The sequence below is a fragment of the Oncorhynchus keta genome, chromosome 35 (assembly GCF_023373465.1).
Source record: "Oncorhynchus keta strain PuntledgeMale-10-30-2019 chromosome 35, Oket_V2, whole genome shotgun sequence".
NCBI classification, from domain to species: Eukaryota; Metazoa; Chordata; class Actinopteri; order Salmoniformes; family Salmonidae; genus Oncorhynchus; species Oncorhynchus keta.
In genome coordinates, this window is record NC_068455.1 from 30855539 (window position 1) to 30882024 (window position 26486).

A 26486-nucleotide genomic window follows, 5' to 3' on the forward strand; every position below is an offset into this window, starting at 1 on the left:
TATCTAATTATCATCGCTTTCGAAACATATGGACCTTGTCTTTCATCAGCGAGAAAGAATCCTTCAAATAAAAAAGATACACATACTGTAGCAGTTTTGCACAAATAGATACAGCTATGGGTACCTCCATCTGACGAAACTACACTTCCGAGTTACACAAGTATTCGGGGGACACTAATTTAGATAGCTAATTAGCACAGGTGGTCGCCTCTGGTCTTGTCTATTTTCCTTAAACAAGTGCTGTACACATGGCCGTGTGGGAACACAAACATTTTTCTTCATGGTATGTTTGATAAGGTCCTAATGATTCAAAAACGGTTCTGGAAGCGTTGCGTGTTCATTTAAAGATTTGAGAGTCGGGGGTCTTAACAAAATCCCCCGTACAGAAATTGCCTTTGTCCAAGGACTCTTATGTGTAATGTAATGGAACTGGGAGTCGTTATCAAGGGCTAGATAGAAACAGGCTGACAATATTTGTAGAATCAATATTACTGCTATGTAATCACCCAGAGGTTAATCTAGATTTTTTTTCAAGAAATTGAGCATAGTCACAGATGGAGGTAGGAAAGCTTTTTTTCTTAGAGACTGATTTATCGATAAGAATATTTGATGCAATTTGTGTGGCACTGTGATACATGTGCCATCTGTTGACAGAAGTTTGCAGTGCAGCTTGGTCAACACGTCAACCCATTGGTTGCATTATATCACGTGTGTGGATCGAAAGATGGCGTCTCCAAATGGAGGTAAATTCTAATTCTTTACTCTGTTGTTGGGTGTATAAATGTACATTTTGAGAGCGAGGTGCAAATTCAACGTGTATGTTTCCTATCTATTTGCTGAAACATTCTGAGTTGATAAAAGTTTATATTTTGTACAAATAATGCATCACGTTTTGTTTTTACCAGGCTTTGCTCACACAAGTGTTTTTGTCTGCCAAACCAAAATAACAAGACAGTTTACATTAGCTAACGTTAGCTACAATAGCTAACTAATAGTTAACGAGCTAGTTAGCTAGCAACTTGGTAAGGTACACTATATATACAAAATTATGTGGACCTTCAAATTACTGGATTCGGCTATTTCAGCCACACCCGTTGCTGACAGGTGTATAAAATCGAGCACACAGCCTTGCGATCCCCATAGACAAACATTGTCAGAATGGCGTCACTGAAGAGCTCAGTGACTTGCAATGTGGCACCGTCATAGGATGCCACCATTCCAACAAGTCCTTTTTACAAGTTTCAGCCCTGCACTGCTATAGCTGCCCCAGTCAACTGTAAGTGCTGTTAATGTAAAGTGGAAACTAGGCGCAAACAAAGGCTCAGCCACAAAGTGGTAGGCCACACGAGTTCACAGAACGGGACTGCTGAAGTGCGTAGAGCGTAAAAAAGAATAATCGGGAGCATCATTAAATGGGTTTCCATGGCTGAGCAGCCGCAAACAAGCCTAAGATCTCAAAGCTCAATGCCGGCTGGAGTGGTGTAAAGCTCGCTGCCATAGGACTATCTGGAGTGATGAATCACGCTTCACCATCTGACAGTCCAACAGACTAATCTGGGTTTGAAGGATGCCAGGAGAACGCTACCTTCCCGAATGCATAGTGCCAACTATAGTTTGGTGGAGGAGGAATAATGGTCTGGGGCTGTTTTTCATGGTTCTGGCTCAGCTCCTTAGTTCCAGTGAAGGGAAATCTTAACGCTACAGCATACAATGTCATTCTAGATGATTATATGCTTCCAACTTTGTGGCAACAGTTTGGGGAATGCCCCTATCCTGTTTTAGCATGACAATGCCCCTGTGCACAAAGTGAGGTCCATACAGAAGTGGTTTGATGAGATCGGTGTGGAAGAACTTGACTGGCCTCCACAGAGCCCTGACCTCAACCCCATCTAGCACGTTTGGAATGAATTGGAATCCCGACTGTGAGCTAGGCCTAATCGCCAAACATCAGTAATGCTCTTGTGGCTGAATGGAAGCAAGTCCCCGCAGCGATGTTCCAACATCTAGTGGAAAGCCTTCCCAGAAGACTGGAGGCTGTTATAGCATCAAAGTGGGGACCAACTCCATATTAATGCCCATGATTTTGGAATGAGATGTTCGACAAGCAAGTGTATACAAACATTTTGGCCATGTAGCGTAGCTATGCCGGTTGTCAACCATTAGCTAGCTAGGCCTATCCAATTTAACAATAAATTGAAGTGCATTTTAATGGACACTGACCTAGCTAGGTGGCCAGCAAAGGAACAGTAGCTCTAACTAATTCATGTGAGGTAATGTTAACGTAGCCAACTAGCTAATGCGTTGTGACATAACAAGGGATGGGTGAAAAATAACTGATAGCTAGCTATTTAATGTTAGAAATACAGTAAAAATCATTTCCATACTGTCAAACATCTGACAATAACTATATTTCTAGCTAGCTGTCTAACTATGGTAATAGGTAGCTACTAGCTAACGTTAGTTCCTTAAGCAATAGTCTACATGCAATCTCATTGTATATTGAGAAGAAAGGATCATGACCCCTTTCATAACATTATTTTCAATTCAAATCCAATTACCACTAGCAAGGTATTGTAGATGAGCCCTGTTGATGTAGCTAGCAAGCTCTGACTTAGTTTGTACAGCACACTTTCATATTTAATAGTGTTCAATCTGTTGATGATGACTAAAATCTCCATTTCAACTTTGTAAGGTGATGATTTTGAATCATCTCTGCTGAGTTTTGAGAAGCTGGATAGAGCATCTCCTGACCTATGGCCAGAGCAATGTAAGTGTGTCTTCTCTGTGTTAGCTTCATAAAGACTATCATTGCAATTGACTCATTCCTGGTTTTGATTGGTTTGCCTGTTTCATGCTGTCATCCCTCACACAGTGCCAGGAGTCGCAGATTTTGCTGCATCATGCAAAAATGTAAGTAAAAAAAAAAAAGATCTATAGCACTGATAAATGAATTGACCTACATGGCAGAGAGAATGCACAATCTTATTTACTTGTTTTGCATTGCAGCCAATTACCAATTCTCCACCCAAATGGATGGCTGAACTGGAGAGTGAGGACATTGAAATGTTAAAAGGTAAATTACAGTAGCATCATATGGTACACTGTTGAGCATAGTCTTTTCACAGATAGGCAATGTTTTGACTAACTGTAATCCTCCAACAGAGCTGGGGAGCCTGACCACAGCCAACCTGATGGAGAAGGTCAAAGGGCTACAGAACTTGGCCTACCAGCTGGGCCTTGAGGAGTGTAAGTATTTACCTGAGAAACACGCACATGAACAACACACACAAGAACGACACCCGCACTCACCACTTATTTGGTCTAGGTTGTCATTCCGTACACTACCTCTAGATGGTGCTGCTAGCCTTATGGCTAATTTATGTCTGAACAGTCAAGGAACATCTCAAGTATTTGGTGATAGTAATTCTACTCATTTATATTTCACGCAACAGATACCTCTTAATAAGATTCTATGTATTTCTAATTCAATCTTTCTGAATATTTTTGTAATGAATAAGACATCAATAGATTGTAAATGGAGTATATAAACTCAGCAACAAAAAAAAACGTCCCTTTTTCAGGACCCTGTCTTTCAAAGATAATTCGTAGAAATACAAATAACTTCACAAATCTTCATTGTAAAGGTTAACACTGTTTCCAATGCTTGTTCAATGAACCATAAACAATTACTGAACATGCACTTGTGGAACGGTCGTAAAGACACTAACGGCTTACAGACATTGGCAATTAAGGTCATACTTATGAAAACTTAGAACACTAAAGAGGCCTTTCTACTGACTCTGAAAAACACCATCAGAAAGATGCCCAGGGTCCCTGCTCATCTGCGTGAACGTGCCTTAGGCATGCTGCAGGGAGGCATGAGGACTGCAGATGTGGCCAGGGCAATAAATTGCAATGTCCGTACTGTGAGATGCCTACGACAGCGCTACAGGGAGACAGGATGGACAGCTGATCGTCCTTGCAGTGGCAGACCATGTGTAGCAACTCCTGCACAGGATTGGTACATCCGAACATCAAACCTGCGGGATAGGTACAGGATGGCAGCAACAACTGCCCGAGTTACACCAGAAACACACAATCCCTCCATTAGTGCTCAGACTGTCCGCAACAGGCTGAGAGAGGCTGTACTGAGGGCTTGTATGGCAGATCCTCACCAGACATCACCGGCAACAACGTCACCTATGGGTACAAACCCACCGTCGCTGGACCAGGCAGGACTGTCAAAAAATGCTCTTTCACTGACAAGTTGCTGTTTTGTCTCACCAGTGTTCTGGCTCAGGAAGGCCACCAAAAATTCTGAGATTTCCATACCCAACTTTTTCCGTCAAGATAGAACTGCCAAAGGGGGAGGAGTTGCAGTCTACTGCAGAGATAGCCTGCAAAGTAATGTCATACTTTCCAGGTCCATACCCAAACAGTTCGAACTACTAATTTTAAAAATTACTCTCCAGAAATAAGTCTCTCACTGTTGCCGCCTGCTACCGACCCCTCTCAGCTCCCAGCTGTGCCCTGGACACCATTTGTGAATTGATCGCCCCCCATCTAGCTTCAGAGTTTGTTCTGTTAGGTGACCTAAACTGGGATTTCCATTACGTCCTACAATCTAAGCTAGATGCCCTCAATCTCACCCAAATCATCAAGGAACCCACCAGGTACAACCCTAAATCTGTAAACAAGGGCACCCTCATAGACGTCATCCTGACCAACTGGCCCTCCAAATACACCTCCGCTGTCTTCAACCAGGATCTCAGCGATCACTGCCTCATTGCCTGTATCCGCTACGGATCCGCAGTAAAACGACCACCCCTCATCATTGTCAAAAGCTCCCTAAAACACTTCTGTGAGCAGGCCTTTCTAATCGACCTGGCATCCTGGAAGGATATTGACCTCATCCCGTCAGTTGAGGATGTCTGGTCATTCTTTAAAAGTAACTTCCTCACCATTTTAGATAAGCATGCTCCGTTCAGAAAATGCAGAACTAAGAACAGATATAGCCCTTGGTTCACTCCAGACCTGACTGCCCTCGACCAGCACAAAAACATCCTGTGGCGGACTGCAATAGCATCGAATAGTCCCCGCGATATGCAACTGTTCAGGGAAGTCAGGAACCAATACACGCAGTCAGCCAGGAAAGCAAAGGCCAGCTTTTTCAGGCAGAAATTTGCATCCTGTAGCTCTAACTCCAAAAAGTTCTGGGACACTGTGAAGTCCATGGAGAACAAGAGCACCTCCTCCCAGCTGCCCACTGCACTGAGGCTAGGTAACACGGTCACCACGGTCAAAAACTTCAACAAGCATTTCTTCGAAAGACAAGTCAACAAACAGGTCACTGACCATCTCGAATCCCACCGTACCTTCTCCGCTGTGCAATCTGGTTTCCAAGCCGGTCACGGGTGCACCTCAGCCACGCTCAAGGTACTAAACGATATCATAACCGCCATCGATAAAAGACAGTACTGTGCAGCCGTCTTCATCGACCTTGCCAAGGCTTTCGACTCTGTCAATCACCATATTCTTATCGGCAGACTCAGTAGCCTTGGTTTTTCTGATGACTGCCTTGCCTGGTTCACCAACTACTTTGCAGACAAGAGTTCAGTGTGTCAAATCGGAGGGCATGCTGTCCGGTCCTCTGGCAGTCTCTATGGGGGTGCCACAGGGTTCAATTCTCAGGCCGACTTTTTTCTCTGTATATATCAATGATGTTGCTCTTGCTGCGGGCGATTCCCTGATCCACCTCTTCGCAGACGACACCATTCTGTATACTTCCGGCCCGTCCTTGGACACTGTGCTATCTAACCTCCAAACGAGCTTCAATGCCATACACCACTCCTTCTGTGGCCTCCCAACTGCTCTTAAACGCTAGTAAAACCAAATGCATGCTTTTCAACCGTTCGCTGCCTGCACCCGCACACCCGACTAGCATCACCACCCTGGATGGTTCCGACCTAGAATATGTGGACATCTATAAGTACCTAGGTGTCTGGCTAGACTGTAAACTCTCCTTCCAGACTCATATCAAACATCTCCAATCTAAAATCAAATCTAGTGTCGGCTTTCTATTCCGCAAAAAAGCCTCCTTCACTCATGCCGCTAAACTTACCCTAGTAAAACTGACTATCCTACCGATCCTCGACTTCGGCGATGTCATCTACAAAATTGCTTCCAACACTCTACTCAGCAAACTGGATGCAGTGTATCACAGTGCCATCCGTTTTGTTACTAAAGCAACTTATACCACCCACCACTGCGACCTGTATGCTCTAGTCGGCTGGCCCTCGCTACATATTCGTCGCCAGACCCACTGGCTCCAGGTCATCTATAAGTCCATGCTAGGTAAAGCTCCGCCTTATCTCAGTTCACTGGTCATGATGGCAACACCCACCCGTAGCACGCGCTCCAGCAGGTGTATCTCACTGATCATCCCTAAAGCCAACACCTCATTTGGCCGCCTTTCGTTCCAGTTCTCTGCTGCCTGTGACTGGAACGAATTGCAAAAATCGCTGAAGTTGGAGACTTTTATCTCCCTCACCAATTTCAAACATCTGCTGAGCAGCTAACCGATCGCTGCAGCTGTACATAGTCTATTGGTAAATAGCCCACCCAATTTTCCCTACCTCATCCCCATACTGTTTTTATTTATTTACTTTTCTGCTCTTTTGCACACCAATATCTCTACCTGTACATTACCATCTGATCATTTATCACTCCAGTGTTAATCTGCAAAATTGCAATTATTCGCCTACCTCATGCCTTTTGCACACAATGTATATAGACTCTCTTTTTTTTCTACTGTGTTATTGACTTGTTAATTGTTTACTCCATGTGTAACTCTGTGTTGTCTGTTCACACTGCTATGCTTTATCTTGGCCAGGTCGCAGTTGCAAATGAGAACCTGTTCTCAACTAGCCTATCTGATTAAATAAAAAATAAAAATAAATAAAAAAGGGTTGATTTTCGTTTATCGTCAAAGGAAATAGCGTTACACCGAGGCCTGTATTCTGGAGCAGGATCCATTTGGAGGATGAGGGTCCGTCATGGTCTGGGGCGGTGTGTCACAGCATCATCGAACTGAGCTTGTTGTCATTGCAGGCAATCTCAACGCTGTGCGTTACAGGGAAGATATCCTCCTCCCTCATGTGGTACCCTTCCTGCAGGCTCATCCTGACATGACCCTCCAGCAAGACAATGCCACCAGCCATACTGCTCGTTCTGTGCGTGATTTCCTGCAAGGCAGGGATGTCAGTGTTCTGCCATGGCCAGCTAAGAGCCCAGATCTCAATCCCATTGAGCACGTCTGGGACCTGTTGGATCGGAGGATGAGGGCTAGGGCTAGGGCTAGAGCCACCCCCCCACAGAAATGTCCGGGAACTCGCAGGTGCCTTGGTGGAAGAGTGGGGTAACATCTCACAGCAAGAACGGGCAAATCTGGTGCAGTCCATGAGGAGGAGATGTAATGCAGCTGGTGGCCACACCAGATGCGGACTGTTACTTTTGATTTTGACCCCCCCTTTGTTCAGGGACACATTATTCAATTTCTGTTAGTCACATGTCTGTCTCAGTTGTTGAATCTTGTTATGTTCGTACAAATATTTACACATGTTAAGTTTGTTGAAAATCAACACAGTTGACAGTGAGAGGCTGTTTCTTTTTTTGCTGAATTTATATACAGTATCAGTCGAAAGTTTGGACACACCTCCTCATTTAAAGGTTTTTTTCCTACATTGTGGGAATAATAGTGAAGAGATAAACACTATGAAATAATACACATGGAATCATGTATTAACCAAAAAAGTGTAAAACAAATCAAGATATATTTTAGATTCTTCAAAGTAGCCACCCTTTGCCTTGATGACAGCTTTGCACACTCTTGGCATTCTCTCAACCAGCTTCACCTGGGATAATTTTCCAACAGTCTTGAAGGAGTTCCTACATTTGCTGAGCACTTGTTGGCTGCTTTTCCTTCACTCTGCGGTCAACTCATCCCAAACCATCTCAATTGGGTTGAGGCGGGTGATTGTGGAGGCCAGGTCATCCGATGCAGCACTCCATCACTCTCCTTCTTGGTCAAATAACTCTTACACAACCTGGAGGTGTGTTGGGTCATTATCCCGTTGAAATACAAATGATAGTCCCACTAAGCGCAAACCAGATTGGACGGCGTATCACTGCAGAATGCTGTGGTAGCCATGTTGGTTAAGTGTGCCCTGAATTTAAAATAAATCCCAGACAGTGTCACCAGCAAAGCACCATCACACCACCTCCATGCTTCAAGTTGGGAACCACACGTGCAGAGATCATCCATTCACCTACTCTGCGTCTCTAAAATCTGGACTCGTCAGACCAAAGGACAGCTTTCCACCGGTCTAATGTCTATTGCTTGTGTTTCTTGGCCCAAGCAAGTTTCTTCTTCTTGTCGGTGACCTTTGGTAATGGTTTCTTTGAAGCAATTCGACCACGAAGGCCTGATTCACGCAGTCTCTTCTGAACAGTTGATGTTGAGATGTGTCTGTTACTTGAACTTTGTGAAGCATTTATTTGGGATGCAATCTGAGGTGCAGTTAACTCTACTTGAACTTATCCTCTGTAGCAGAGAAATCTGGATCTTCCTTTCCTGTCGCGGTCCTCATGAGAGGCAGTTTAATCATACCGCTTGATGGAATTTTCAACTGCACTTTAAGAAACTTTCAAAGTTCTTGAGCTGTTCCGGATTGACTGACCTTCGTGTCTCTAAAGTAATAATGGACTGTAATTTCTCTCTGCTTATTTGAGCTGTTCTTGCCGTAATGTGGACTTGGTCTTTTACCAAATAGGGCTACCTTGTCACAACACAACTGATTGGCTCAAATGTATTAAGATGGAAAAGAATTCCACAAATTAAAAAGGCACACCTTTTAATTGAAGGGCATTCCAGGCGACTACCTCATAAAGCTGGTTGAGAGAATGCCAAGAGTGTGCAAATCTGTCTTCAAGGCAAATATAACACATATTTAGATATGTGTAACACTTTTTTTATATAAGAGCAACGTCAACTCCCCAACATTACGACCAGGAATACGACTTTCCCAAAGCGGAACCTCTGTTTGGTCCACCACCCAGGACAATGGATCAGATCCCAGCTGTCGACCCCAAACAACGGCGCCGCAGATGGAGTGGTCTTCTGGACAGGCTCCGTAGACTGGCACATCGCGCACCGCTCCCGAATATACTACTCGCCAATGTCCAGTCTCTTGACAACAAGGTAGACGAAATCCGAGCAAGGGTTGCCTTCCAGAGAGACATCAGAGATTGTGACGTTCTTTGTTTCACGGAAACATGGCTCACTCGGGATATGTTATCAGATTCGGTACAGCCACCTGGTTTCTTCAGACATCGCGCCGTTAGAAACAAATATCTCTCTTGTAAGAAGAAGGGCGGAGGTGTATGCCTTATGATTAACGAGTCGTGTGTGATCATAACAACATACAGGAGCTCAAGTCCTTTTGTTCACCTGACCTAGAATTCCTTACAATCAAATGCCGACCGCATTATCTACCAAGAGAATTCTCTTCGAATCTAATCACCATCATGTTTTTCCCCCCCAAGCAGACACATCGACGGCCCTGAAAGAACTTCATTGGACTCTTTGTAAACTGGAAACCACATATCCTGAGGCTGCATTTATTGTAGCTGGTGATTTTAACAAGTCTAATCTGAAAACAACGCTCCCTAAATTCTATCAGCACATCTAATGCGTGACCCGGGCTGGCAAAACACTGGATCATTGTTATTCTAACTTCCACGATGCATACAAGCCCTCCCCCGCCCTCCTTTTGGAAAGTCTGACCAGGACTCCATTTTGTTGCTCCCAGCGTATAGACAGAAACTAAAACATGTTTTGCCCGTTCTCAGGTCTGTTAAATGCTGGTCCGACCAATCGGATTCTACGCTTCAAGATTGCTTCGATCACGTGGACTGGGATATGTTCTGCATAGTGTCTGACAATAACATTGATGAATACGCTGATTCGGTGTGCGAGTTTATTAGCAAGTGCATCGGTGATGTACCCACAGCGACTGTTAAAACCTTCCCCAACCAGAAAACGTGGATTGATGGCAGCATTCGCGCAAAACTGAAAGCTCGAACCACGGCTTTTAATCATGGCAAGGCGACCAGAAACATGACAGAATACAAACAGTGTAGCTATTCCCTCCGCAAGGCAATCAAACAAGCTAAGCGTCAGTATAGAGACAAAGTAGAGTTTTTTTTAAACATTTTTTTTTATTTCACCTTTATTTAACCAGGTAGGCTAGTTGAGAACAGGTTCTCATTTGCAACTGCGACCTGGCCAAGATAAAGAATAGCAGTGTGAACAGACAACACAGAGTTACACATGGAGTAAACAATTAACAAGTCAATAACACCGAGAGAAAAAAGGGGAGTCTATATACAATGTGTGCAGAAGGCATGAGGAGGTAGGCGAATAATTACAATATTTTCAGATTAACACTGTAGTGATAAATGATCAGATGATCATGTACAGGTAGAGATATTGGTGTGCAAAAGAGCAGAAAAGTAAATAAATAAAAACTGTGGGGATGAGGTAGGTGAAAATGAGTGTGCTATTTACCAATAGATTATGTACAGCTGCAGCGATCGGTTAGCTGCTCAGCTAGCTGATGTTTGAAGTTGGTGAGGGAGATAAAAGTCTCCAACTTCAGCGATTTTTGCAATTCGTTCCAGTCACAGGCAGCAGAGTACTGGAACGAAAGGCGGCCGAATGAGGTGTTGGCTTTAGGGATGATCAATGAGATACACCTGCTGGAGCGCGTGCTACGGATGGGTGTTGCCATCGTGACCAGTGAGCTGAGATAAGGCGGAGCTTTGCCTAGCATGGCCTTGTAGATGACCTGAAGCCAGTGGGTCTGGCGACGAATATGTAGCGAGGGCCAGCCGACTAGAGCATACAAGTCGCAGTGGTGGGTAGTACAAGGTGCTTTAGTGACAAAACGGATGGCACTGTGATAAACTGCATCCAGTTTGCTGAGTAGAGTGTTGGAAGCAATTTTGTAGATGACGTCGCCGAAGTCGAGGATCGGTAGGATAGTCAGTTTTACTAGGGTAAGCTTGGCAGCGTGAGTGAAGGAGGCTTTGTTGCGGAATAGAAAGCCGATTCTTGATTTGATTTTCGATTGGAGATGTTTGATATGGGTCTGGAAGGAGAGTTTGCAGTCTAGCCAGACACCTAGGTACTTATAGGTGTCCACATATTCAAGGTCGGAACCATCCAGTGTGGAGATGCTAGTCGGGCAATTCAACGGCTTAGATACGAGAGGTACAGTGGGGCAAAAAAGTATTTAGTCAGCCACCAATTGTGCAAGTTCTCCCACTTAAAAAGATGAGAGAGGCCTGTAACTTTCATCATAGGCACACTTCAACTATGACAAACAAAATGAGAAAAAAAATCCAGAAAATCACATTGTAGGATTTTTAATGAATTTCTTTGCAAATTTAGGGTGGAAAATAAGTATTTGGTCAATAACTATAGTTATCTCAATACTTTGTCATTGCCAACAAAGGGTATATAACAGAGGTCAAACGTTTTCTCTAAGTCTTCACAAGGTTTTCACACACCGTTGCTGGTATTTTGGCCGATTCCTCCATGCAGATCTCCTCTAGAGCAGTGACGTTTTGGGGCTGTTGCTGGGCAACACGGACTTTCAACTCCCTCCAAAGATTTTCTATGGGGTTGAGATCTGGAGACTGGCTAGGCCACTCCAGGACCTTGAAATGCTTCTTATGAAGCCACTTCTTCGCTGCCCGGGCGGTGTGTCATCATTGTCATGCTGAAAGACCCAGCCACGTTTCATATTCAATGCCCTTGCTGATGGAAGGAGGTTTTCACTCAAAATCTCACGATACATGGCCCCATTCATTCTTTCCTTTACACGGATCAGTCGTCCTGGTCCCTTTGCAGAAAAACAGCCCCAAAGCATAATGTTTCCATCCCCATGCTTCACAGTAGGTATGGTGTTCTTTGGATGCAACTCTGCATTCTTTGTCCTCCAAACACAGCGAGTTGAGTTTTTACCAAAAAGTTATATTTTGGTTTCATCTGACCATATGACATTCTCCCAATCTTCTTCTGGATCATCCAAATGCTCTCTAGCAAACTTCAGGCGGGCCTGGACATGTACTGGCTTAAGCAGGGGGACACGTCTGGCACTGCAGGATTTGAGTCCCTGGCGGCGTAGTGTGTACTGATGGTAGGCTTTGTTACTTTGTTACTTTGGTCCCAGCTCTCTGCAGGTCATTCACTAGGTCCCCCCGTGTGGTTCTGGGATTTTTGCTCACCGTTCTTGTGATCATTTTGACCCCACGGGGTGAGATCTTGCGTGGAGCCCCAGATCGAGGGAGATTATCAGTGGTCTTGTATGTCTTCCATTTCCTAATAATTGCTCCCACAGTTGATTTCTTCAAATCAAGCTGCTTACCTATTGCAGATTCAGTCTTCCCAGCCTGGTGCAGGTCTACAATTTTGTTTCTGGTGTCCTTTGACAGCTCTTTGGTCTTGGCCATAGTGGAGTTTGGACTGTTTGAGGTTGTGGACAGGTGTCTTTTGTACTGATAACAAGTTCAAACAGGTGCCATTAATACAGGTAATGAGTGGAGGACAGAGGAGCCTCTTAAATTAGTTACAGGTCTGTGAGAGCCAGAAATCTTGCTTGTTTGTAGGTGACCAAATACTTATTTTCCACCATAATTTGCAAATTAATTAATTAAAAATCCTACAATGTGATTTTCTGTTTTTTTTTTCTTTTTTTCATTTTGTCTGTCATAGTTGAAGTGTACCTATGATGAAAATTACAGGTCTCTCATCTTTTTAAGTGGGGAGTTCTTGCACAATTGGTGGCTGACTAAATACTTTTTTGCCCCACTGTATATGGCAGGGTCTACAGTCAATCACGGACTACAAAAAGAAAACCAGCCCCGTCGCGCACCACAATGTCTTGCTCCCAGCCGGCCCAGACGGCAGCCCTAGCCGCGTCCTCAGAGCATGCGCAGACCAGCTGATTGGTGTGTTTACAGACATATTCAATCAATCCTTATCCCAGTCTGCTGTTCCCACATGCTTCAAGAGAGCCACCATTGTTCCTGTTCCCAAGAAAGTAATTTAGCTCAGTTACCTTAGCTATCGCCCTGTAGCACTCTCTTCCGTCGTCATACTTTGAGAGACTAGTCAAAGACTATGTCACCTCCACCCTACCCGACACCCTAGACCCACTCCAATTTGCTTACCGCACCAATAGGTCCACAGAGGACGCAATCACACTGCACACTGCCCTAACCCATCTGGACAAGAGGAATGCCTATGTAAGAATGCTGTGCATCGACTACAGCTCAGCATTTAACACCATCGTACCCTCCAAACTCGTCATCAAGCTCGAGACCCTGGACTTCCTGATGGTCCGCCCCCAGGTGGTGAGGGTAGGAAACATCTCCACCCCGCTGATTCGCAACACTGGGGCCTCACAAGGGTGCGTTCTCAGCCCTCTCCTGTACTCCCTATTCACTCATGACTGCGTGGCCACGCACACCAACTCAATCATCATGTTTGCAGACGACACTGCAGTGGTAGTCTTGATTACCAACAACGACGAGACGGCCTGCAGGGAGGAGGTGAGGGCCCTGTGTCAGGAGGGTGTTGTGTCAGGAAAATAACCTCACACTCAATGTCAACAAAACAAAGGAGATGATCGTGGACTTCAGGAAACAGCAGAGGGAGCAGCCCCCTCTCCACATCGATGGTACAGTAGTGGAGAAGATGCAAAGTTTTAAGTTCCTCTGCATACACATCACAGACAAACTGAAATGGTCCACCCACAGAGAGTGGTGAAGAAGGCGCCGCAGCGCCTCTTCAACCTCAGGAGGCTGAAGAAATTTGTCTTGTCACCAAAAACACTCACAAACTTTTACAGATGTACAATCGAGAGCATCCTGTCCGGCTGTATCACTGCCTGTAACGGCAACTGCTCCGCCCACAACCATAAGGCTCTCCAGAGGGTAGTGAGGTCTGCACAACGCATCACTGGGGGCAAACTACCTGCCCTCCAGGACACCTACACCACCTGATGTCACAGGAAGGCCAAAAAGATCATCAAGGACAACAACCACCCGAGCCACTGCCTGTTCACCCCGCTAACCTCCTGAAGGCGAGGTCAGTACAGGTGCATTAAAGCTGGGACCAAGACTAAAAAACAGCTTCTATCTCAAGGCCATGAGACTGTTAAACAGCCATCACTAACATTGAGTGGCTGCTGCCAACATACTGACTCATCTCTAGCCACTTTAATAATTAAAAATTGGACCTAATAAATGTATCACTAGACACTTTAAACAATGCCACTTTATATGTTTACATACCCTACATTACTCATCTCATATGTATATACTGTACTCTATACCATCTACTGCATCTTGCCTATGCCGTTTGGCCATCGCTCAACCATATATTTTTATGTACATATTCTTATTCATTCCTTTACACTTGTGTGTGTGTGTAAGGTAGTTGTTGTGAAATTGTTAGATTACTTGTTAGATATTACTGCATGGTCGGAACTAGAAGCACAAGCATTTCGCTACACTTGCATTAACATTTGCTAACCATGAGTATGTGACAAATAAAATGTTATTTACATGATTTCATAGTTTTGATGTCTTCACTATTATTCTACAATGTAGAAAATAGTAAAAATAAAGAAAAACCCTTTAATGAGAAGGTGTCAAATTTTGACTGGTACTGTATAAGGCTATCTTGTTGTCTAATCGGGTGTATTAAACAGTTGGAGCACTGCACATATGAATTTATTATTTTCATTGTGTTGATTATGGTTTGGTAATTCAGCGTAAAACAACAGCATTTCGAGAGTTCATTTAGAAGCCTTGTGAGGTGGGGGAAGGTCTCACATAAGCGTAACACATCAACGATTGCAGCATGTGATGGATGCAAAATGTGGTCTGACATATTTTCTGCATCTGTTGTCCTAATCCTTAACATGTGGATTAGAGAGCTATAGCTAAGTGCTCCTATTTTTCCTAAGAGGAAGATGGGTACTTGGCTTACTGTGGACAAAGCACACCATGCACAAAGCCAGAAAGAGCTATTTGATACAGACTGAAATGTTTCCTCTCAAAATTATATGGTTGCTTCCAAAATAACAGTATTGTAAAACTCTGACACACTGCATGCTTTTAATGTTGACTGCACTTTCCTTTTCAATTGTTTTGCGCTCTTGTTGTAGAGTAACGCACTCCCTGACAATCAGATATATATATATATATATATGCTTTGTGGTGGGAGTTCTCCCTTAAATCTGGAGTGGATTTAGTCTCCATACAATGCTTAAAACAGAAACTGTAATATTGTACGATGGGGACCAAGAACCCTCTGCCCCTCTTTGCGATCCTGAGAGATGTAGAGCATGTTGCTATGCAGAGTTGGTACAGGGCTGATACGTCCCGCTCCACAGCGAGCGCCACGCTGATTTGTCAAATACCATAAAGACAGGATGATTAAAGTAGGCTCATTCTGGAGAGGATTATGCCAAACATGATTTGTCTGGGCTTTGCCCCGCTCACTCAGAAAAATGAGAAATATATTTTTATTTAATGGCAACTTTTGAGTAGATCAAGGAGGCATGCCACGTCAGAATATTGCCACCAAGATATAGAGCATGACTTGACAGCTTGAATGACAATGAATTGCCTCAAAATGCGTGTAGACTTGGTGGGGATGACACTACTCTATCGAATGTCCCACATATTATGTCGCAGGCATTATGAAAGCTCAGATTAGTGTAATTGACTTCAGCATAGATGAAATGTGTTATCTGCTTATTTCAGGCTCATATTTACAGGTCAGGATCCTCTGTCTGCCACACACATTTTAGCATATTATTGCTGCTAAATACAAAATGAAACAGGCTGATCATACAGTCTGATCCAGGGTCTGTAGGACCAATCTCACCCAAACGTGATGATCTTCATTTACAGGCATTTATGGCCAAATGAAGCTATCTGATGTCCCTCACATTTTTCAGTTCAGCTCGACTCATGGCCTGAGCATGCACTGGTCTGTTAATGAGCTTTAATTCAATGCTTCATGTTGTCTACCATACCACGTATTTATTAGTCAAGAACGTGTTGTAGCTGGTTCTTATAAAGCTGTTATCTGCCATAAAGGAAGGGACGTTGTTTTTGCAACCATGTCATGTACCTCGGGATGACGCAACACAATGATGGTTATTATAGGTCTCAGAGCAGCTTGTACTGGAGCCTCTTTAATGTGCTCTGGTTTAATTTTCTCCTTTTCCCGCTGTCAGGGGACGCCTTGTAAATCTCAGCTACTTTTTCATCATGTTTGTGCGCTCTTCAGTGCCCCGTAAACAAGCCACCTGAGAGAGAAGCGGAGAGAGAGAGAGAGAGAGCATGAAGGCAGGGGACATGATTTACTATCCCCGTTAAACATGTGGCCCATTGAACTGTGGGCTGTTTAATGGGAAGAGGACAATCAGCCAGTGAAAACACACCGCCCTGCGGCCCGAGGAGGGAGGGGACTGGCCAGAGGTAGACACCTCTCACCTAGAGGACACTGATTTCACCTAGCCCTTCAGGAGGACTTGGAACACTACCATGGCAATATTATAGATGCCATTCAGAATAAATTACCCAAAAAATGACTAAAACATATAAATAGGAAGACGGGCCAAATGTAATGTGAAATGACAACTTAACGTTCGGAGATTGAGGCAGATTATGCCTGTAGATCATAGACCCCAAGACTAGAAGGCATGTGGGACAGCACTTTGTGTAGATGTGTATTTATATATGCCTATGTGTTAGTATAAGTGTGTAGCAGGCTGGCCCCTGGAGAGGGGGCTCCACCTCCCCATGGCTGTGTGACGCTGCCCGGGTGGGTCCCAGCGGGGGCCTGGCGCGTGCCTCCTCCCCAGACCCCAGCTGCTTCCCCACCCTGTGATGAATGCCCCTGTCGTGGGCCGCTGAGCCCGGCATCAGGCCCTGGGTCCTAGGGGAGCACTGACTACTGTGATAAGTGATGTTATTGGAGGTAATTGAAAGGAGAGTGGTCCTGAGGGACATGTCTCAGGCTGCTGCCCTAACACACTTGTAGGTTTCACTGATCACCACCACCACTGACTGACTGGCTGACTGATTGGGCCTTGGCTCGTTGGTAATGCAGTGATACCTTTGTATCACTGCAAAGGCAGCCCTTTGTGTCACTGCAAAAGCAGCCCTATGCAGAGACCATTAAGTGTAGTGATAGTATTTTTTAAATAATTCTTCAGTTAGATTATGAAAAGAACTGTACCGACTGAGCCTCCTGATTTATTCACTGCAATGGTTGTTTTTGGAAACAACCATTATAGAATGAGAATGATGAGAAATAGAATGAGGCAGTCATGATCATCCAGGTATGGTTTGATACGAAGGAATGCCAGTCAAGACCAGTCCTGCTCAGTATTGGCTGGCAGTGGCACAGAGCTGGCATGTACTCCACTGTGCCGCCACCACCAGAGTAGAACCAGGATGACACCCACATCCTTGCCTATGTGGAGGTGAGGCTGAAGGTCAGCGCAGACAGCTCTTAATGGCCCAGCATTCACAGCCTCCTCTCCTCCTCAGCATCAATCTCCTGCCTATAAACAGGCCTGTGCTGCTGAATATGATTGCATTCACACTGGCCCACGGTGGTAATGTGCTTCCATCAATCCATCCAGGGCGACCTGAGTGACCGCGGGGCGGGCCGTTATGAAGTGCTGCTCCCTGACAGCCTCTGAATGAGGAACAGGGGACCCTCCTCCTCTGTCCTCCTCTTCTCTCTGCACCGGCCTGCTTTATGGGCTCATAGTGGAGACGAATGGCAGCTCCCCTTCGCCAGAGAGTTGTTAGGATTGGCATGAAGGGAAACTGAAATAGGACATAAACGATGCTGTGTATGTGTTGATCAGTTTTTTTGTGTGTGATTTGAGATGCATGTTTTGGGGGAAATATTGTGTGGCTTGAAGAGATGAAATCGCTGGTATGAGAAAATTGTCCCCGAAAAGCTTGCTTGTTCAGCCAAATATGTATCAAGTTATTTCAGAAGCCTCAAACCAGTGTTGCATGGTTATCGCAGAATAGGTTCCTGACTGTTGGTTTAGTGTAGCTGTTGCAGCATGAAGCAACAGTTGTTGCTGAATCGCAATCGTACGAACAATCATAATTGAGTTTCATCAAGATTGTCTAAACAAGTCAACTGATCACCTGGTAGCAGTGGAGCTGTGTCTTCTGTATCAGTATTATGTGTGTATCATGGTAGAGGGAGGGAGAGCTGCACACACCGCCTGTTCCTCAGCCCTGCCTGCCTTCCGCCTCCCTGATCAGATCGGAAATGACACCTCATTTCCATAAATCCATTAAGAATTCATTGGATTTTTTTCTTTCCCAGCTAATCATTTTGGCGGTGTAAAACCTTTTAGGCTTTTTAATGAATGAATTTTGACTGATTGCCTATTAATAAGGACACCTCTTGAGCAGGGATAGGCTGTGGCAGGGGTGAGGCGGTGTAGATGTTTGTTTGTGCGCGCAAGCTTGTGTGTGTGTGTCAGTGCACACAGGCAGCAGGCAGGAAGACATTGGAGGGAGAGAAGAGGGGGGAGGAGAGGAGCGCTCTCTCAGTTGGGACATAAAGAGGAACCAGTGGCTCCCCTGGGAAATCACTGGTCGTGTCTGCATCTTAAATATCCCTGTGAAGTATCAATAAGTGGGTAATTGAATTTTGAACACAAACATGAGCGTCAGGTGTATGTGTTGCGAGGCGGGGGGTTATATGGGGGGGGGTGAATGTGTTGATGGCAGAAGGAGGTGGGGTGTGTGTGGGGGAGGGGTGTCATCTCCTCTGTGCCTCTCCAGTCCCTGGGGAAGTGGGCAATGAGAATGGATGTTAAATCCATTAAATAAAGCTTACAGACAGTAATAGCTGAGTGGCACTTGAAGATGGGCAGTGGGGGTCAGATTAGTATGCTTGACTCTTAATGAAAGTGAATTGGGGCAGTCAGGGCTGGAGGCTGGGACACCAGTTAACCCAGGTGGTCATCTGTCTCTGGGGCTAACAGGGGTCTGGCTGACTCCTCTGGCGTGTGCCTGGAGTGGTGAAGCGGCCTCACCATGATTACTACCATTCCACACACGGGAGGGGGCGCAGGGGGAGACGAGATGATGTGACTGACACCCAGATCACTCACTCCAAACGGTAGGAAGGTGATGTCACACATTTAGGCTATATATTTACATTTTGAGAGTATCATTTTGAGAAGTGCCGGTGAACGAACATTGTATTCAGTTTTGGATAGTCATGTGGTTGAGGGGGACATTGTGTAATTGTATTTTCCTGTGTACATCAGGTTGTGATATCATCCCCAGACCAGCCAGGGCTCAATGATAATTAGAGAGCAACTAATCAACAGGGTTAAGACAAGGCCCTCACAATCCATAAGCCAAATGTGTCATTTAGTATAATGGCAGCTGTAACAAGTCACTGATTAACAAAGTACAGAATTAGGGATTGACCTTTCTAATTAACTAAACACATCTCTCACTCCCTCTCATCAGTATTGATCACTCCTGGCCTGTAACAACATGTATGTGTGGGCATGTGCGTGGGGGGCTGGACTGTTGTGTGCACGAGGCAGACCTCATTGACAGAGATCTGTGTGGGTGTCTTTCAGTCCGTGTGTGTGAGTCTAGTTGCCTGAGGGGGGCTGGCTTGCTGGTCCTTTCTCTTCCTACTTTTAATCTTTCTCTTACAATGCAAATCGTATGAGTTTCTATCTGTCAGACAGAGGGGGAGGCTAAACGGAACTCTAATTAATGAGTGGCACAGAGGGGTGAGTCCTGATGGAGGGGGTCTCTGGGGGAGGTGAGGGGCACAGCCACAGACCAGGCTGCTCTACTTTATTGTTGGGGGATGGAGAGATACAGAGGGAGAGACACCAGTCTGTCCCATTTAGCAGGCCTCTCCAGAAACCAGTGGTCCATTTAACGAGCTCTTAGCAGAGAGATCAGAAAGACAAACCTGGGATTAGGAGACCAATGACTCAATAGGATTCTCTAAAGGTCCTGTCTCCATCAGCATAAAGTTTGGAGAGAATGCCATTTGTATTTGTGAACGCGATACAGCGATAATTCCATCATTTTATGTTAATAGTTTTATCTACAGTCTTGTCTTTTTATTTAGTATCAAATGCAAGGTCAAAGCAGACATTTAATTATGCTCTTGTCCTTCTCTATTTAACATGTAGATCTCTCTTTCCCCATGCCCCAAGAGTGAGTATAGGTCTAACTAGATATATAGAGCACTGTTGTGATAGCCTTTGGCTCACTAAACCCAACTCCTCCTAATAGGGAAATGATATTTGTGCACCAGTAGTTTTGTGTCATCTTAATTCATTACATCCCACGTGATTCTGATGGTTTTATTCCATCTAAGACCCTGTATGTCGGTCTGTCCGGGGGCACTAATTATTTTGTTTAGTGTTATTCGAAGAGACCACAGCACCGCGCAAAATTAATCAATCCCAATCCAATTAGCATCATGTTGAACCTGATGATGGACGCCTCAAGGTGAAGCCGCCCGTGCCCAGCCGGGGCATTATCATTCCAGGGAGGGCGGCTCATCTAAATTACAATTCACCCTGCTTTTTCATTAGCCACCGTGGCGCCGCTAACCTCTTCACCGCTTTGCACAGCCCAACAAACACCTAGGCAGCTCATCAGCTCTAGTGTCTGGTTCAACAAGCAGAGAGAGACAGTTGTACAACTGTAAACCTTCTGTGTGGGTGGGAAGGCTTGGGACAGTCAGACACACTCACACTCATGTGTATGCATATTTTTCCAAAAATCTACAAGAAGGCAGGAATTTACTTTCTGTGATTGTCAGTGTGGCCTGTAATGCTCTTTGTGTCCTGGTGGGTATGTTTATCAACTGTATGAAGCTGGTGTTTTTGTGTACGTTTGAAGAGGTGGTCCCAGCTCCCCTCTTGGCCCTGAGCTTTGATTCTGTACTGATGCTAAGAGCCTGCTCCTCCTATTATCAGGAACAAAGTGTAATTACTGGACCTGGATGAGGCCTCTCCAGGGTGGCTCTGATACTGGAGGAACATCCCTGTAGCTTCCCTTGTGACACAACCTGGCTGTTGTTGACTGAAAATCTCCTGGAATACGCTCCTTACCAGATAGAAGCAAGGTGACAAGGCGTTCAGTTGGGGCCAATCTGTTTTCGACGCAATGGGGTTGGCACAGATCCAGAACTATTGTGCAGAGCTTGTTTTGTAGACCCCCACCAAGTGCTCTTCATTATGTCTCCATACAGTACATCTCCCATTTTCATGGGCTTTCCTAGCTAACCTTCATGGTTTATGTTGTGAGTGCTATCTGATCAGTGTCTTCGGTTCTTACGACGGTCATTCAGTGGTAGCTAAGTGTATTCAGTGAGAAGAAATGTGGTTATGGCCATAGTCTCTTAGACATAAGGCACCATGGAAAGTTGTGGATTGATTAGTTTGCGTTCCAGAGAACGGTATCTCAGACAACATCCCCCTTTCACTCCCCCCATATTTTTCTGTAACACAGTTATACATGCACATACTGAGATGCTTGAATACATGTATCTGGCTGCCTTGATAAGGCAATCACAAAGGGTGTGTCTCTTTAGTAGCTAGTTTGCGTCTTATGTTGTTTTCCGTGTCCAGAATGAACAGATGTTTGTATAAATTACCTCCCCGTTAGATGTTTCACAAATTGAATGCATGCTTTGCATTGATAAGTGATTCTGCTCTGAAGTGAGGGACTGGGTGAGGGAGTGCTGTCGCTTGTTTGAGTCTAAATCCATGGTTGAAGCATAAGTTTTGACAGCATACAGTGGCAATAAAAATGATGAGAACCCTTTGGAATTACCTGGATATCTGCATAAATTGGTCATAAAATCTTCATCTAAGTCACAATAATAGACAAACATATTGTGCTTAAACTAATAACATACAAATTATTGTATTATTCTTGTCTATAGTGAATACATTATTTAAACATTCACAGTGTAGGTTGGGAAAAGTATGTGAACCCCTAGGCTAATGACTTCTCCAAAAGCTAATTGGAGTCAGGCTTCAGCTAACCTGGAGTCCAGTCAATGAGATGAGATTGGAGATGTTGGTTAGAGCTGCCCTGCCCTATAAAAAACACTCACAAAATTTGAGTTTGCTATTCACAAGAAGAATTGCTTGATGTGAACCATGCCTCGAACAAAAGAGATCTCAGAAGACCTAAGCTTAAGAATTGATGACTTGCATAAAGCTGGAAAAGGTTATAAAAGTATCTCTAAAAGCCTTGATGTGCATCAGTCCACAGTATGACAAATTGTCTATAAATGGAGAAAGTTCAGCACTGTTGCTACTCTCCCTAGGAGTGGCCGTCCTGCAAAGATGACTGCAAGAGCACAGTGCAGAATGCTCAATGAGGTTAAGAAGAATCCTAGAGTGTCAGCTAAAGACTTACAGAAATCTCTGGAACATGCTAACATCTCTGTTAACAAGTCTTCGATACGTAAAACACTAAACAAGAATGGTGTTCATGGGAGGACACCACAGAAGAAACCACTTTTGTCCAAAAAAACAAAACATTTCTGCAAGTTTGAAAAAGTGCACCTGAATGTTCCACAGCGCTACTGGCAAAATATTCTGTGGACAGATGAAACTACAGTTGAGTTATTTGGAAGGAACACACAACACTATGTGTGGAGAAAAAAAAGGCACAGCACACCAACATCAAAACCTCATCTCAACTGTAAAGTATGGTGGCGGGAGCATCATGGTTTGGGGCAGCTTATTCAATAGAGACGTATAATTGTTTGTGTGTTATTAGTTTAAGCAGACTGTGTTTGTCTATTGTTGTGACCTAGATGAAGATCAGATTTTATGACCAATTTATGCAGAAATCCAGGTAAACTCAGCAAAAAAAGAAACATCCCTTTTTCAGGACCCTTTTTTTAAAGATAATTCGTAAAAATCCAAATAACTTCACAGATCTTCATTGTAAAGGGTTTAAACACTGTTTCCTATGCTTGTTCAATGAACCATAAACAATTCATGTACATGCACCTCTGGAACAGTCGTTAAGACACTAACAGCTTACAGACGGAAGGCAATTAAGGTCAAAGTTATGAAAACTTAAGACACTAAAGAGACCTTTCTACTGACTCTGGGGGGGAAAATGCCCAGGATCCCTGCTCATCTGCATGAAAGTGGATTAAGCATGCTGCAAGGAGGCATGAGGACTGCAGATGTGGCCAGGGCAATTAACTGCAATGTCCGTACTGTGAGACGCCTAGGACAGCGCTACAGGGAAACAGGATGGACAGCTGATCGTCCTCGCAGTGGCAGACCACGTGTAGCAACACCTGCACAGGATTGGTACATCCGAACATCACACCTGCGGGATAGGTACAGGATGGCAGCAACAACTGCCCGAGTTACACCAGAAACACACAACCCCTCCTGCTCAGACTGTCCGCAATAGGCTGAGAGAGGCTGGACTGAGGGCTTGTAGGTCTGTTGTATGGCAGATCCTCACCAGACATCACCGGGAACAACGTTGCCTATGGGCACAAACCCACCGTCGCTGGACCAGACATGACGGGAAAAAAGTGCTCTTCATTGACGAGTCGTGGTTTTGTCTCACCAGGGGTGATGGTCAGATTCGCGTTTATTGTCGATGGAATGAGCATTACACGGAGGCCTGTACTCTGGAGCAGGATCGATTTGGAGGTGGAGGGTCCGTCATGGTCTGGGGCGGTGTGTCACAACATCATCGTGCTGAGCTTGTTGTGATTGCAGGCAATCTCAACGCTGTGCATTACAGGGAAGACATCCTCCTGCCTCATGTGGTACCCTTCCTGCAGGCTCATCCTGACATGACCATCCAGCATGACAATGCCACCAGCCATACTGCTCGTTCTGTGCGTGATTTCCTGCAAGGCAGTAATGTCAGTGTTCTGCCATAGCCAGCAAAGAGCCCGGATCTCAGTCTGGGACCTGATGGATCGGAGGGTGAGGGCTAGGGCCACCCCCCCAGAAATGTCCGGGAACTCGCAGGTGCCTTGGTGGAAGAGTGGGGTAAACATCTCACAGTAAGAACTGGCAAATCTGGTGCAGTCCATGAGGAGATACACTGCCGTACTTAATGCAGCTGGTGGCCACACCAAATGCTGTTACTTTTGATTTTGACCCCCCCATTGTTCAGGGACACATTATTCAATGTCTGTTAGTCACATGTCTGTGGAACTTGTTCAGTTTACGTCTCAGTTGTTGAATCTTGCTATGTTCATACAAATATTTTCATATATTTACACAAGTTTGCTGAAAATAAATGCAGTTGACAGTGAGAGGGCGTTTCTTTTTTTGCTGAGTTTATTTCCAAAATGTTTACATACTTTTTCTTGCCACTGTAGGTTGTAGTGTACCCAGAAGTTTACTATACAGAAGTCAGTGGAAATACTTTCAATGAATCAATAGTTTTTAGGTAGGTTACCTCAAGCATCCTTGAGTAAGAGGTGCTCAAAAAGGTTTGATTTCTGAAATGTACAGTTGATATTTACATCGTATCATTTGTTCATTCTCCAGCCAGGGAGATGACCAGGGGAAAGTTCCTGAACATCCTGGAGAGACCCAAAAAGTGAAGACCCAGGATGTGTCTGCACAAAGAGTAATACAACACCCAGACGACTGACTTGAGACAGAAGAGGAGTCAGACCTATGCCTTTATGTATACACTCATACTACTACTACCACCATCAAGTCCCTGGATTTGAATATTGACACGGGGGCTAAATTCATTCACTGCGGAGTTCCCCTCGAGTCAAAGGGCTGCAACACTTTTCACCCCCTGACCTGTACATTTCTTTTGTCCTCAAAGGCAGTTCCATTTACTTTTATAATGATTTGAAATGGTGAATTACTTTTCTTTTTAGCTAGCTTGCAGGACTGTTTTGAAATTTGTATATTCTGTATTTATTATTTTTCTATTTGGAGCATTCTAAAAAACAAAAGTGCAATTTGTCAAAGAAAATTGTGTAATTCTTTAAAAAATTGAATAAATTGCTCCCTCTTTTAGGCTATAACATGTTTATTAATTGTCCTTGTAATTGGTAATTACCCTCAGTGAGCATCTATGGATACAATTTCATCTTTCAATGGTTTAGGATACAATTAAATTCACTTCAGAAACTGGTTCCATGATGCAACAGTTTTTTGGGGAGATTTGAACTTTTAATTAGGGCAATAACTTCATGCCTGTGCCACTCCATAGACGCTTTCTGTTAGAGCACCTCTCTGGCTTTGGACATGTAAGGAGCTGTGACATGAGAGTGCTTCCCCGCTACAAGGGCATTTTTTCATTTAATGAGGATTGGAAGTAGAGGCCCTACACAAAACGTTGCATAAAAATAATATTTCTCATTGTCATCCCTTTTAATGAGAGTTGACATAATTACTAGGACCATTTCTTTTCTAATTAGCACACTTCCAGCGACGTCGGAGCTAGCGGCCAGGCAAAAAGGAAATCAGACAGGCATGCTGAATGGGAAACAAAAAGAAGTCCGTCCAACATAATTAGGTGAGACAATGCCTCAGACTGTTCCCGGCTGGAGATGTCGCAGGGGCTCTGGCCGCGCTGGGGAGCGCTCACTCTCCACAAGTTACACATCTCCACAGGCCGCTAATAAGCCCCTAATTGTCTTTCCGAGTCACACGGACAGAGGCAGCCACTGCCCAAGTGGCTGCACCCCCTGCCTCTCGCACGTACCCAGCTTCACCTCTTGCAAAATACTGATTATTTATATAATTTCCCCGTTCCCAGACAGCGTGTGTGTTTTCCTGTGTGTGCTGGAGATTCCTGTGATGGGTTGGGTGGGGGGAGTGGAAGTACAGCATGGCCTGATGGGCAGGAATGTAAGTTGGCAGAGGAGGGCAAGCTACTTATTTTACCCCCACTGCATCAGGGTTTATTATAGTCTCCTGTAGTCTGTTTAATTTATATGCTCTAGTCTAGTGTACAGTGTTTATTTTCTGTCAAATTTAACCACTACTGTACCTTATAACACAAGTTTTACATCATTTTAGGGGTGAAAAGTGAGTATTTAGCTCAGATAGTGTAGAGCTGACTGGTTGACATGGCCTATTGCTGTGTTGGCTGGTTAACACTTGTTGATATTGACTGATGTACATTGATCAGTCTACTGAGTGTTGACACAGTAAGTGACCTGGCATTCACAATATGGTGCAATCACTGGTGGCTGTATCTCATGCGAGGCTTCCGGTCCGTTGGATGCTCCTCGAGAAACGGGTCATTCCCCGTGGAGGGGTCGTCTATTCAGAGAGAAC

General features: G+C 44.6%; 1 protein-coding gene across 1 annotated transcript; it reads left to right on the forward strand.

Moving 5' to 3' along the window:
- The first annotated feature begins 637 nt into the window (after positions 1-637).
- On the forward strand, positions 638-25337 carry LOC118368320 (protein lin-52 homolog). The gene is made up of 6 exons (XM_035752335.2): positions 638-743; positions 2693-2767; positions 2873-2910; positions 3007-3073; positions 3163-3246; positions 24729-25337. The coding sequence occupies exons 1-6, from the start codon at positions 725-727 to the stop codon at positions 24782-24784; spliced, it is 339 nt and encodes a 112-aa protein (XP_035608228.1). The 5' UTR covers positions 638-724; the 3' UTR covers positions 24785-25337.
- Positions 25338-26486: the final 1149 nt, after the last annotated feature.

What these genes read in the sequence shown, in the direction of transcription:
- LOC118368320 (XM_035752335.2), top strand. An exon ending in GGACATTGAAATGTTAAAAG is followed by an intron (nt 3,074 to 3,162) that starts GTAAATTACAGT and finishes ATCCTCCAACAG; the next exon opens with AGCTGGGGAGCCTGACCACA. An exon ending in CCAGCTGGGCCTTGAGGAGT is followed by an intron (nt 3,247 to 24,728) that starts GTAAGTATTTAC and finishes TTCATTCTCCAG; the next exon opens with CCAGGGAGATGACCAGGGGA.